Source organism: Carassius gibelio, chromosome B22 (assembly GCF_023724105.1).
Source record: "Carassius gibelio isolate Cgi1373 ecotype wild population from Czech Republic chromosome B22, carGib1.2-hapl.c, whole genome shotgun sequence".
NCBI lineage: Eukaryota > Metazoa > Chordata > Actinopteri > Cypriniformes > Cyprinidae > Carassius > Carassius gibelio.
Window position 1 is genome coordinate 35,691,488 of NC_068417.1, and position 15,370 is coordinate 35,706,857.

General features: G+C 36.1%; 1 protein-coding gene across 2 annotated transcripts in view; it reads right to left on the reverse strand.

Annotated features, from left to right (window-relative positions):
* Positions 1-282: 282 nt before the first annotated feature.
* The window catches only part of LOC127987978 (protein phosphatase inhibitor 2), a 19,395-nt gene continuing 4,307 nt past the window's right edge, over positions 283-15,370 (reverse strand). The window contains exons 2-6 of one of the 2 annotated variants that reach the window (XM_052590453.1): positions 10,222-10,329; positions 9,544-9,627; positions 3,715-3,818; positions 3,197-3,370; positions 283-2,248 (exon numbers count right to left, since the gene is read on the reverse strand). In XM_052590453.1, the coding sequence (XP_052446413.1) occupies positions 2,232-2,248; positions 3,197-3,370; positions 3,715-3,818; positions 9,544-9,627; positions 10,222-10,329 (487 nt within the window). In that variant the 3' untranslated portion in view covers positions 283-2,231. Of the gene's footprint in view, positions 2,252-3,196; positions 3,371-3,714; positions 3,819-9,543; positions 9,628-10,221; positions 10,330-15,370 lie in introns of both variants that reach the window. The other variant, XM_052590452.1, reaches the window with a different exon arrangement.

Sequence of the window (15,370 nt, forward strand, 5' to 3'; positions counted from 1 at the left end):
TTGAAGCGTGCCTAAAAGCATATTTAGATCCCGAAATGTGAATTTTACCGGGGAATCCGTCAAAAAAAACAAAACAAAAAAAAAAACGCGTTTACTACCTCAAAATACATTGAGCTAGTTTGGGGATAGTTTTACTAGCAATTCGGCGGGTTTCGTTATGAATCGTCCGTTGCAGTGTTGATGCAGACGCGAAAATAGTTAATAGTTGTTTGTGTGGTAATTTATTTATTTTTGTGAGAGTATGTGGCATTCTTTACTTAAAAACAAAGTCAACAGAACAAGTTAATACCAACATTTTAATCAGTGACAAATACGTACATTTTCATTTGACAATCCTGTTTAGGAAAAGAAACAAACAATCTCGGGGAGGAATACATTGGACACAGAAATGGTCAAATTACTCAGAACGTGTGAAGAAGGAAAAAAATTAAGTTCAACATAATGATAAAATCAAAGCACTTGTGATGTATGAATGCAGGATTAAACTATAGTTGACTTACTCAAATATGAATGCATGTCCATGACTGATGGGACAGTGCAGGACCAAACCAGACCTCTTTCATCCTTATCATTAAAAACTGGTAACCAATTCAGAAATATGCGAAGTGCTCCTGTGTTCAATGTGTCCAGCACAGTTTTTGACAGATTACATCATTTCCTGCTATCATTCAGTCGAGGGCAGGCCGAGTGAAAACACATTCACACCGACAGGAACATCTCCGAAACAGACCTCGTCTTCATGTGGACAATAAACAGTCTAAAATGCATCGTCTCGATTTATGTGGGTGAATTTCAGAAGACCTGTCAAGAGCTTCTTTATTGTTGTTATTAGAATGTGTTTTCAGTAAATCAAAAGCACAAAAATGTGTTTATTATTTGGTTCCTTCATTAAAATTATACACGAATCAAGTTTATACGAACTAATGTTTTCAGATATTTTATTATTTATTCGTTAATGTACTGCATCTGGATGTTTTTTTGTTTTATTATCGGTTTTCATGTTACAGTAAACCAAGGTGTTTTTATTTTTATTTTTTAGAATTTTGGTAATTAGTCAGAATTATTATTATTTGCATCTTGGTAATGAGTCAGAATATTATTTTTTTTACAGTAAATCAGAATATTTTTGAGTATTTATTTTATTATAACAAGCCTGTATATATATTTTTATTTATATATGAGTTTATATTTATTTACTCCATTATTATATATTTTTTTTGCATTATGGTACAGGGCCAGAATATGATTTTGTATTATGGTAATTAGTCAGATCTCATAAACATTACAGTAGTATTTAGAGTTTGAATATATTACAGCAATGAGTCTGAGCATTTTCTTCCATTACAGTAATGAGTCGTTTTGCATTCAAGTAACAATAATTTGGGATTAAAAGTAATGAGCAAAAAAAAATCACACATATTCTCTCTTTTGGTTCTGAAGTCAAAATATGGCCTAGACATGTTCTTGTCAGGTTTTGCAATATTCACCCATTTAGCTTTTTTTGTTATACAACCTACATATATATATATTGTGTGAGTACTCATGACTATAAATTGATAAATACACCAGGATAACAACTGCGATTTCAAGCTGGGTCAAGGTGTCAAAATCATTATTTTTGGTACTACAGGATAATTACGTTCTCCAGTAATCACAGAAACGAATAACCTCAGCGTTTAGAAAAAAAAAAAAAAGGCAATCAATCAAAACAAAGACAGCTCAGTAAGTGTCAAAACCGTTGCGCACCTTTAAAAGCTTCTGCAGAGACAACCAAAGGGTCCGCTCTGCTGATCAGTAGTTTTCTAGCTAGCTCTGTAATACTCTCCTGTTTTATACTATTAGTGCCAATCTAATTAAACATGGTTTTGTGAAGCCATGCATACAGCAGAGCTCGTGTGAGCGGTGTGTGTCGAAGCCCAAGAGCACATCTGTGCCCCCCGAGCAGAGAGCATGCTGTTCAGAGGACATCAAACCAATAACAGACAGTGGGGAACTGGTCAGAGGAGTCCAGGTCTGGAGCGCTAGGATAACACTCTCCTTTCTAGCGGTATGACGGTCAACCTTTGGCAAATGAGGGAGCTGGGTGAGGGGGTCGGGGGGGGGCACTGGGTGGAGGGGAATCCTGGGGGGGGGGGGGGGGGGGGCACTGGGTGGAGGGGAATCCTGGAGCTGAATCGATTTCCAGACGTTCATGGGACAAGGCATGAGCAGAGGGACACATCCTGACATCCTTATGACTCCAGGGAATCTGCTGGAAGAGACGGAGGAGTTACTATTCATTTCATTATATCAAAGCTGATTTTTAGCAACATTACTCCAGTCTCACATGATCCTTGAATATTTGTTTTTCCACCACACTTTTGAGGTGATGCGTGTCATTTAGTACACATTTATTACACATATTTGGAATTTAGAATTTTGTGGAATCTTTTCTTGGCACTAAAACTCTAAATTCTATATATGCTTTTATTTTTACTATTATTATTCCTATTATTTCACTAGTCAAGCTCTCCTGGATCAAACAGGGTAAATATGTCGGGTGGAGGGTTTATTCAAAGTTGAGCGAAAGCAGTGCTGGACTTATCAAGCTCTGCTAACAAACAAAGTCTCTCCTCTGTTTGAAGTAGTTTGTCCTAAACTGATCTCTAGAGAGCATCTGGAAGCCCTTCCGGCATCTCAAGGGACCTCTAGTGGTCAACAGACCGTGCTTGAAGACTCCTCTTTCAACAAAGTGAAAAAATCTGCACACAACATGCAATCGATGCATCATAGTTCACTCAGAGCATGTGAAAGTTTCTGTTTGCGTGCAGATTTTTTTTTAATTATTAAACTGCATGTACAGAACAGCACAGGTCAATAGAGTTTAGGGGCGTTCAGTCCAGTTCAGTTCCATTGACTTCCATGCGTACACATGCAGATGCATCAGACAGGAAAAGTTTCACATTTCGCTGCGCTCCAAAGTTCACGTTTGGTGAACTCTGGCCTGTGAACTCGCATCACTTGATACCATGTGACCTCCTATCGGACTTAAAAGTACATCAATTTAAAACTGCTGCACTGCAGGAACATGAAGTAGATTGTATGTTTTTACATTTATGATTCGACGTCATACCACAATCAATTTCACATGCTCAAACTCTAGTGTGACTGGTGCTTGAATCACATACGGCTGCTTATACAACTAGAGTTCATTTACCATCTTGTGGGGGGTCGACGGTGATGTCCTCGGTCTCCGTGTCATCCTTCATCTCTTCGTCCTCGTCTTCCTCCTCCTCCTCCTGCTCGCTGGCGATGAGCTGTCGAGCTAGTTTAATGTTCATACCTTCATTATAATGCATCTTCCTCATCATCTGAAACTGCTTCTTTCTGGCTGAGGAGAGACAAAACACGTAGAGCTCTAAACACAGGAACCCACTGCTCTCCTTGAATGACTAGTAATAGATGTAATGAAATCTGCTTTGTTTCCTGCAGACGGTCAATACCAGAGGCCAACAGAATTATTATTATTGTGTTAACACATATTTTGGACTTACACTAGACAACGCTATATGTAAGCACTTTATTTTGTAACCCTGCATAAGATTGAGAAAACTGAGGAAAAGAGACCGAAGACAGGGTTGTGGAGCAGTGTGTGTTTGAGCCGCTGGCTGACGGTGCAAATGAAAGCGAGGTGAATCTGAGGTCAGCAGAGACAGAGACACGTGTGTCGGTCACCTTGATCCTCCGGACCCAACTCCTCCTCCTCTTCCTCACTGCTCTCCTCGTCCGGCTCCTCCATGAAGCGAGATCCTACGTCCTCCGTTGCCGCTACCGCCAGCCTGAGACACACCGAAGTCAGAAAGAGTCAGCCATTCAGACAGATTTCTATTAAGTGTCAAGATAATATTATGAAATAATATTATAAAGTTTTTATTTGTATATTTTCTGCTTTTTTAAATTTTTATAAATGTCTTAAATATAATATTAATGTAATTTGTATTGCATTTTGGACACTTTATGTCCGTTTAGTTTTTTAATTTAGTTAGTTTTAATTTTAATGTTGATTTTAGTACATCAAATTAAACTAAATGATACAAACAAAAAAGCTAAAATAACACACTTAATGTGCTGATGCACTAATGCTAAAAACCTTACTGTCTTTCAAGAAGTAAAAAAAAAAAAAAAAAAAAAAAAATTAATTACCTAAAACATCCATTTAAATCTAACCAAAATCACTTTATGAACATCATACTGTATCCATATCGATGACTTAGAAGTAGAAACTAACCAGGAGGACTTGACAGCAGCTAATAATAAAAAATAAAAAGTACAGTAAGTTCTTCAATTAAATTTGACTCGGATGGCGCAGCTTATTAAGTACATTTTTCATATACCCTGGTGGTCTTTGTAGTTGTTCACAGTTAATGTGACCAGATCTCTAAGGAAAGCATCTCTCAGGAGTAACCGGACACACACACACACACACGCAGTAACCCCAATGAATGCTGGGTAGGAGAGCATAAAATACATGTGCCTGAGGGAAACACGAGACAGTGTGGTGAAAGAACGACACAGTAGGAGGACGAGGATGACAAAAGAGACAGCAGCGATACAGCCGGAGAAAGAAAGTGAAGACTAAAGCAGAGCAGTTGTATTACTAGGAGGCTTGGGATGCTCTTCTTGGACGCGAACATCAGCTTCAGATTCAGTTACAGGCCTGCGGCAGACAAACCACTCACTCACATCCATCTCAGAGCTTTTAAAGACACACATCTAGATTTAAACATCCAAACCCGGCATTAAAATGGACCTCTTCTATTCATTCAAAGACTTTAAGTGCCTTCCTCTCAGGACAAGAAAATCTATAATCATTCTAGTGGGAATTCTTACATAAAATCCAATAGTCGCTGCGTTGTTTAAAATGAATAGGTCACCTAATAATAAAAATACTAAATCAAACAGTGAGAGATCACTGACATCGAAGCACATTTGTTTTTGTATTTATGTCAAAACACATTACAAATAACGCCAGTTACCTACTTTTTTTTTTAAAAGTAACTATTAAAGTATCAAAACGTTTTGATTTACAACAAAAATATCTGCTTTGTTTCTTTTTCAAATAACTAATGCAAGTTACTTTGTTTTCCCATTTTTTCACTGATGTTGTTTTTTTAAATGTTAAGCAAGCCCAGCCTAAGTGATAAAAAGTAATATAAATGTAACAATGCATTACTTTCCATAAGATGTAACCAAGTAATGCAGTTAGTTACTTATTGGAGTATCGCAATATCATAATGCATTACTTTTGAAAGTAACTTTGCCCAGCACTGCTCCAATGAAGTTTGATTTTATTGAGGTGTCCGTAAATTGACCTTTCGCAAAGACCCACCCCCTTGACGATTCTCCCACGATTCGGAGCCAAACAAAACAGTGTGAGGCAAAATATTATTAGCCTATTAAATTCTCCCACGATTCGGAGCCAAACAAAACAGTGTGAGGCAAAATATTATTAGCCTATTAAATTCTCCCACGATTCGGAGCCAAACAAAACAGTGTGAGGCAAAATATTATCAGCCTATTAAATTAAATATTTTAATTTAGATGTGTTTTTGTATTGTGTCATTACTGAATGAATCAGGATTTTTGAATGAATCACTTGAATTAATGATTCCGTGACGAATACATTTTTGTCAGTTACTTGCTGCCTAGTGGTGAAACAATGCAATGACACTAGCATTATTTGAAGCGCCAGTTACCAAAAAAAGGATATTTGCTCCATTTTGATCGCTAGTTTATATATGAATTGTAAACTTTCATCCCAGTATTTATGTGGTAATATGAATGACTATAAGACAGAATACTGTGTAGTTGAAAAGACTCTCTGTGAAGCAGTATTTTACCCAAATATGATAATTTATGCTCTGTGTCAGCAGCAGCACAAACAGATTTGAATTCTCCAATTCGACTTTTTTCAAAGGTTTAATCAAACATTTAAAAATGGGATGGCATGGGTGTTTGAATCGTGATTATGATCTTTAAACGATTAATCGTGTAGCTCTATTGCAGCACTAAATAAAAATGAATGAATATCATAAGGTATCTTGTTTCAACAGCGGAAAGAGATCAATACCCACCATTTTTCAAGTTCAAGTGCAGTAAAGTTAATGTAATCTCCTGGCTGGTTTGTTTATCGGACAAAACAAAACGGTTAGATTTGGGGTTATGATTGGTTAGATCGCCTGTCAATCAAACTTCTTGCAAAAGTTCAATGGGCTCTATAGAAATAAGGTTGGTTGATATAAATGTTTGGCCACATTTTCTATTGCTCTCTGAAAACATATATATATATATATATATATATATATATCGTGTTTCCAAACGAACATATTAAGTGGTGGAAGTCTCCGCGTTCAGCGCAAATCCCATTAATCGTGAACATCACGTGTGCGAGTTGCTATGTAAAAATACAATAAAGTGTAAAACGTCATAGTTAACTGTGTCTGACATGAAAACTAGTCACAGTCCCATGAAATGATAAACCGCAAACCGCACATTTAGAGCATGTTTGAGTGAAACTCCAAACAGAAGCAGTCAGACAGAAGACGCTGTGCAGACACTACAGTGAAAGAGGTTAGCAGCTCTGCTTGAGTTGCTGCGACCGCTGATTCGCCTGTAGGCTGTGACGTGACATCTGTTCAGACTTCTGGTTGATCATGTATTGTTAACTACATTAAACTAACAAGGAAGCAGGAAACTAAAAATAATACAAATACTCTGTTCTCACAGCTGTTGTATCTTAATGAGCTTTCCTTACATCGGTTACTTAAACGCACTCCATCACTGTGAAACCACTGATGTCAAGGCAGACTAACATGGTAGAAAAAATACAAAGGTTTGGGACAGTTGTGGTCCATTATGTTACCAAACATTGGTTTTAGAAATAGATTTTGCTGTATTTCTGCCTGATTTTCAAATCGACTCTTATTATAGCTTTCAATGGCTATTGTGTGTTTTTACCCATCAAATGCTCTGTCAAAGCTTTATCTAGTGTGCAACAGCCTAATCTGTGTGTAAACAGCATTTCCTTTTTTTCAGAAAGAGGTCTCTGTGGACAGACTCCGTTTCATCTTGGGTAATGTAAACAGAAAAAAGAAAGCACCACTATTGCATTGTTTTAACACATAAAAAGTTAAAATGGGATACATTTCAGCACTTCAAAAGTACAAACCACAGTTGTCCAGTTATCAGTTTTACAATTACAATAATAAAGTGATGTGTGTAACTTATATAAAATTACTTTTTTTAAATTAAATTATTAAGTTTATATTTTATTTATACAGGGTTAAGACTTTTTAAGACCTTTTTATGACCATTAGGATTTGAATTTATGACCTATACGAATTACGATAAATAACTTCAGTCATTAAAATTCCTTTCAAAAGTCTTTTTTTTTTTTGAATTATTGACTTTCATTGAAAGTAACAAGTTTTATTATTAAAAGAGTTATTCTATTATTTCTTAAGATTAAGAAACTGAAGCCTTCGCCTTCTTTTTTTGAGTATCAAGAACACAGGACACTTAACAATTGTAACATTGTAAATTAACAATTATTCTATGGCATTATTTTCCAAAATAACAAGTGTTATTGGTGTTTAGTCACAGTTTTAAACACCCACAAGACGTAGCTGGGGTCAGCGGGGCCCCGGTGAAGGTTGTACCAGTGGGCCCTATCTGAAATTGTTTAATTTGTATGTTCGTTCATTTTTATTTATTTTTGCTATTTACACAATGTTTAAGTTTTTTTCAAGTTTGTAGGTGTCAAGGTATAGAAACTGAATAATTAATTATTTAATTAAATTAAATAAAATAGCACTGGATAGTCTTCAATGTAAAAATTAAATATACAATCAAATCAGACACCTTCAACATTACTCTCATTATTAGTTTATTTGCTATTGCTTCTAAAATGGTTATAAAATATGACAAGAACTCAGAGTTAAACTCTGTCAGAACAAATTCGTCTTGATAATGTCATAACTTTGATAGAAATGTACGTAATCAACCAAAACTACAGACAACAGTTATTATGACAATATTTACACAACTATCAATACTTTGTTTACCAATTACCAAGCAATGCTTCATTTTGTTCAGACTGTGGTGTGAAAAGCTTTCATTAGCAATTCAGAAAAAAAAACAAAAACACATAAGCAATGCATGGTGCTTTATAAGGTGCTGAATATTTTTTGTTCCCAATTTCATATATAGATAGATAAAACATTTATATCTATCTATTTCACTAATAGTTCACTGTATGAAGATTCTTTGGGTATAATATGTCACAGTTTGCTTATACTCACTTACATAAATGTATAAATGTCCTTTACCTACTAGTAAAATATGTATATCAAAAATTTTATCTGGAGTCTGGATAATTTTTGGTTTGACTGTGCATAAATTCTTATTAAAACTACAAAGTAATGAAGTCAAGAGCAGTGAGTGATTTTTCTTTCATTTTCTTGGATTAACATTACAGCAGCCAGTAGCTAAATTAGGCGCGGTCACTTTAAGAGACGATGAACGCATTTTTTCCCTCAACTGTTTACTTTCACTAATAAACTACTGACATCACTTTCACTGATAAATAACTGACAAATAAATAAGTTTTTTCGAGCATACTTTCCAAGGCGGGTATTTTGACATATTTTGTATGTATTTGTCGGCACAAGAGCAAAAAGAAGCAAATTCCGTGTACAAGCGTTTTGAGATGCCTTTCTCAGCGTGAGCCCTGAACACCTGAACACCGCAGTACTGAATTTGGCTCTTTCACATCCTTTTGTTTGTTCAAAACTGCGATAAGTATTTGTTCGTTCATGTGCAGGAGGGACTGTCCGTGAGACGCGGCTCTCTCTCTCTCTCCACACCGAATCTAAGCAGTGACTCAGTATGATACAGTATGTTCGGAGTTTGCGCGGGTTTCTGTGAAAGTCCTTCTGACAAGTCTGTATGCTGCCGCATGGACCTTGTAGTTCTGGAGCGCTGTGATACCAGTGTGATCCCACCCAGATTCCTCATAAAGAACTACAACAGGTGAAACAAATGAATGCCATTGCTGCTGCGAGTGCATTTTGATGGAAGAACAAATTAATGGACTAGCATATCAAGACATGGCTAAATGTTTTTTATGACCTTGTATGGAAAAACCAGACGTTTTTATGACTTTTTATGGCCTTAAATTCTTATTGTTAAATTTATGACATTTTATGACTTTTTATGACCCCGCGGATACCCTGTTATACTTTAATTGCCTTTTAATGCATAGATTTTCTAATTTTGCTCTTGGCACAAACACAGATTTTGGATCTTAAACTAAGAAAACCCATATTAAAATTATAAAAGCGTTTCTATTATAAGCCATTTCATACAATTATGACTTTGCTGTGAGATTCTATGATATGGATGGAGTTTAGGTGGGGTGTCACAAATTTTGGAGCCTAAAACATTTTGAGAATCCCTCCATTCCTCTTCCATCCATATCAGAGATAGCATACATGCATCACTTACTTCTTAGCAAGGACATCTCCGGGTAGGACTGTGTTCCCCTCAGAATCGCTGATCGCCCCCTCATCCTCGTCATCGCGCACTATCCTAAAAGGGACAGGAGATTTTTGGCCGATAGCCCGAAGGGAGAAAGACAGCATGACCTGTTCCCCAAATTTGCCCTCTCATATTGAGTTGCACCCTCAGTGCTGCTCTTGTATTTTGCAGACAGGGCAGAAACATATCCAGAGAGGAGAGCAACACTTTGAACAACCCATATTCCCAATTCATACAGCCTCAGCAAGAGATCAGATCTTTAACAATTTCTGTTCTTTAAACTGTAGCTTAAATAAATGAAGTGCATTCTATAGCTTATCGTCCATATCAGTGTATCCCTAATTTAAACCGGACTCACTTCTGGACTTTTTCTCTGCACAGTGCACAGTCCTGACTACTAGAAAAGGTTATGCATGGTTTATTTTATTTTTCTAAAGTACTGTTTTGCCCATTTAATTGCTAGTTAGAAAATCCACTCAATCCAATTTGTTCTAACAAGAACATTTTTTTTTCTTTTTACATTTAATAGGGTGGCGGCAGCTTCACTCCTGAATCCACAAAGTAGCACAAACACATTAGAAGTTATATATATTTACACAGATATATTCTAAACATCATTAATGTAAAGTTTTGAGTGCTGCATACCTGTTGAACGGCGTGTCGGGCTCGTCTATCTTCATCAGCCCATAGTCCTTATCTGCCGGGTGATATGTGGCCAAAATGTTCATTTCATCCCATTTCTGTGATTTCTTCCTATAAGAACAGGCAGAAACACAAAGCTTAACATACGATTATAGATTAGTTATTAGCCCTGATGCAAATATTCCAACTGAGATATGCTACTTTAAAAGGAGGACTCTGTCCCACTTTGAAACTTTAATTACCACCTTGGAAACAGCGGACACAAAAAATAGCACCAAGTGGCATACATTGCAAAATCTACCAAGCCTTTAGTGATAAATGAAAAGACTGACAGACAAGGGCCTCTTTCATATCTCAAGTAAATGATACAGTTCTACAGCTAGTGCAGTTTTGTAAAGCAAACCACAAAGTACAATTGATTTCAAGCGACTGCCTTTCAAACAATGCATTTGATCCAAAATTAAGTGGCCAATACCAGCATGAAGAGTTGGGATGGCTTTATTGAGAAAGGTTATTTTGTTTAATAAATTTAATTTCAAATTTCAAATTCATTTTAAATTGAAGCATAAATAAAATACAATCTTTCACATTTTAGTTGTAAACCAATGAATTTCATAGTCCAAATCTATTCTGTGTTCTATAGTCTAATGAAAACCCTGCGAGTGGGTTTGGTGACATAAACACCGCAGACTAGATCATTAATGTGCCAATCCACATGGAACAAAAACAGTTACACAACCAGCGTTCGGATGAGGTGCTGCGTTACAAAGCCATTGTGAAAAACCACTTAAACCTGATTTAAAATGGCAATTTTTAACTAGATCATTTCAAAAACTTTTCTTTTGAAGATTAATTTTGGATGGTTTTGGATGAAATCAGTGCAAGATTTACAGACAGGAAGATGAACATAAAGCAGGACCAAGGACCAATTGAGCAATGCTAACCTTTGCACAGAATAGATAGTCATGTCCCCTCACTAAATAACCAAGAGATAAGTTTCATTCAGGTTGCATGTAGTAGAGGTCAAAAGATCATTGGTTAGAAAAACAGTACACGAGCAAGTGGTGTGTAATGACTTAAGCCGCGTTTCCACCGAAATTACTCTGAACATTTGTACCAAGATTTTATTTTTCCCCAGGAACTCCCCCCCCCCCCCCCCCCCCCAGACCTGTTGCTTTCTGCATTTCCACCGCAGTGTAAAGTACTGGGAAGATTAGGCAAATAGACTGGTGACGTAGGTCTGCGCGCGTTTCTCAATACGAAGTACGCTGATTTAGGATGTGCATCCTCGGTAGTTCTGACTTTGCTCACTCGACTCGGGAGTGTGATGTCCACGACGACGCAAATCAGGTAAATCTGCAAACAGCAGTGTGCTTGATAACTTCAGTTAGCTTGCCTTGACTACTGCAATTATCCTCACTGTATATTTACAATAAAACGAAATAGGATATCAAAAACCACTGCCTCCTTTCGTTTTCATTTAAACATAATAACAGCTGTAGAAATGTATTAGTTCAGGGATATGTGTATATATACAGCCATTACAACGAAACGAAATATTATATAAATTAGCCTTTTTTATTTTCATTTTTACTAGGGATGCACCGGTTGACCGGTCATAAATCGTTTTTGGTCTTTTTCGGACGATTTTTCCGGGAAGTGCGGCCACATGCACAGACCACATTGTAATTATTCGCTATGCCATTTGTGTGTAAGTATTTCAAAAATCTGTGCGCAGGACACAGGCAGCCATTCAGCACTGGCAGTGCAGACAGAGCTACACGTCTGAGGCACAGATAACAGGAAGCGAACAGCTGTTGTTGTACTGGCGTACAAAATAAGAGTCCCTTTCCTGCGCGAGCTGAAGCTGTGTGAGCATATACTGTACCGGTCCGAGCCCTGAACACGAGTAGACCGGAAGAGATGTTCAGCTCAACTTCTCACGTGTTGGATGAGAAACGAAACGGACTAAACTGTGACAAAACTTTTTTTTTTCCTGTAAAGTAGAACTCACATTCGCGTGAGCCAGAATTAAACGTCACTTCTGCATTAGGATATTTATTTTTATTTTACCTTAATTATATCGACTGAATTTGATTTAAAAATCACCTACTGTAGCACACTGAAAAAAAGTGTTTCATTCATCCAATTAAAAATTGTTAGGACAATGATTCACATTTTGGAATAATGTATTTATATAGCATACTTTCATTAAGTCTCGCTTTATTAAGTCTCAGACCTTGTTTTAAATTTAAAACCAAATTTAAAAACTAAAATACTGAATGCTGATTAAGAAACATCTTAATGAATGTGTGTTGATTGTGTTGTTTGGACTGTAGAACTATGCAGTTATTGCTTTTAACTTCACATGGTCAAAGATAATCTTAATTTAAGGCCAGTTCTCTGTGGTTTCAACCAAATTAAAAAACAAAAGCTAAATGCTGATGTCTGTACCATCTATGTTTGTATTGAATGTAGGCTACTTACTGTGCAGTTACTGCTGTTAATTTCAGATGTGTACGTTTACTGTTTTCAATAACCAAAAGTTTGGCCAATTAAATACCAAATAAACATCTTGTTTATGCACACTTTACTTCTTTCTTGTTTGTTGTTTAAAGATTAAAAAAAAAAAAAAAAAAAAAAAAAAAAAACGGAAATCGGTATCGAAATCGGCCAGTTTGCTTGAAAAAAAAAAAAAAATCGATATCGTAATCGGCCATGAAAAATCATGAGCGTACATCCCTAATTTTAACATATAGATAAATTGAATACAGACCAAAGATAACCTGTTAGATTTACCTAAAACAAATTATATTTTTTGTTTAACCACTAAAGAGACATCAGCGCCAGCAGCACATATCCGAAGGTCTAGCCGAGGTAAGGCTGCTCTCGGTGGATACATAAGCTTGTCACGCTGATCTTGTGGAGCTCACCGTCTCCGAGATCAGTGAAACACATATTTAATAGGCACTGTCTTTATAAATAAACAACATATTTGAGTTTTAAACAACTACATTCTCGCCTGAAATAATTTTAAAATTACATTTCATGACACAATAACAGTAATATTTTGAAAATTATCAGAATAAATGGTGGTTGAACTCAACCAATGCTGCGTGAACTCAACCAATCAGGATGTTTAGTGCCCAAGTCCCACCCCCAAAGGTTCGGAACTTTGAAAAAGACTTTCTGAGGGGCATTATTCCATGTGTCAATCACATAAATCCACTATAAAATATATAATCCAAAATGTTAAATTACAATGAATCTGATTCCGTCGTTAGAATACATTAGGTTTTGTAATAAATGCTTATCTACTTACATTTCTATATTTTTTCCCTTAATGCATAAACATTTAGTAAAAAAAAAAAAAAGTTATAAAAAATTACCTACTGTCAAAAAAACACCTGTTGCTAATTATGTTTAATTGCTAATTAAAGCCCTTGTATTTTTTCATAGCCCTACCACGTAATATTTTAAGGCTACTTTGTTTTCATTAGACCTAATAATATAAACATAAAAAAAATTATATTTTGCAGGGATCAACACTAAGGGTTTTTATATCTACAGGCCCGGTCGAGTATTTCACATTTGTACTTGCCCTGCCAACATTTTCACTGGCACTCCCACAAAACAATAAAATAGTTGCCGTTATCATTGTTTTTGACCGGTTATCTTGTATTATAATAAATAAGCTTATATGACACCAATATTTTAGATACCAATTACATTTTACAATTCTCTATTTCAATTATTTCGTTACCACAGCAAAAGCCACTAGCCAAAAATAAACAAATATAAAGTTTAAGCATTATTAAAGTCATCTGACATCCATTTCTACCACTACATTTTTCTGCAGTTAATCATTTAAACTTAATTCTTTAACAAACCTAAATTGAAGAGACATTCATTATAAACAACATTCTAAATGCCAAACCAAAACTTGTTCTAATTTATTCAAGAAGACTTAAATTACCAACATATAGTTAATGTGCAATACAAACTTGGTATGAATCTAAATGAGCAACTTCAATCCCAAAGCGACTTACAGTACAGACCAAAAGTTTGGACACACCTTCTCATTCAAAGAGTTTTCTTTATTTGCATGACTATGAAAATTGTAGATTCATCAAAACTATGAATTAACACATCTGGAATTATATATACAGTTGTGAAACAACTGAAAATATTTCATATTTTAGGTTCTTCAAAGTAGCCACCTTTGGCTTTGATTACTGCTTTGCACACTCTTGACATTCTCTTGATGAGCTTCAAGAGGTAGTCACCTGAAATGGTCTTCCAACAGTCTTGAAGGAGTTCCCCGAGAGATGCTTAGCACTTGTTGGCCCTTTTGCCTTCTGTCTGCGGTCCAGCTCACCCCTAAACCTCCAAATCTCGATTGGGTTCAGGTCCGGTGACTGTGGAGGCCAGGTCATCTGGCGCAGCACGCCATCACTCTCCTTCTTGCTCAAATAGCCCTTGATGCCTTCAGTGTGACTCTACAATTTTCATAGTCATGAAAATAAAGAAAACTCTTTGAATGAGAAGGTGTGTCCAAACTTTTGGTCTGTACTGTATATAATACAGCTCATTTCAAAATGCTCATGGCATTTTATACATTGTTGCCATTAGCCACTAAGTTCCTGTTTGTCTGATGTTAATTTTGACAGCGATGTAAATCCCAAATCCCATTCTTTGTCAGCAATACTTTACTGCCTCTGTTCAACAGTTTTGTCTAATACACTGTTATTAGATTATTTAATTAACTTATTATATTTATTAATTATAATTATTAAATTGACACTTTGACATCAATTCATTCTTTGTTTGCTGTGGGACAAGAGAAATATTATAATATGATACTACAATGAACAATACTTTAGCTATCGAGTAGTTAGGGGCATAATTTAATTAATTAATTTTTTTAATGGTGTCTAATTTAGTGTCACTGCAGTCGGCTCAGCTGTCTCACAGGACAGGAATTCACTAATAAGTGCCATTCTTACAGTGTGTCCTATTTTCCTAAGAGTGGGAGAGCTGGATTCAAGAACAATGTCTTCTGGAGAGAGAGGAACAGGAGGCAGAGGAAGCTGCCAAGCTAAAGAGCACACCTACATACATCTATATGAGCCATACTGACAAAACAAGCTCT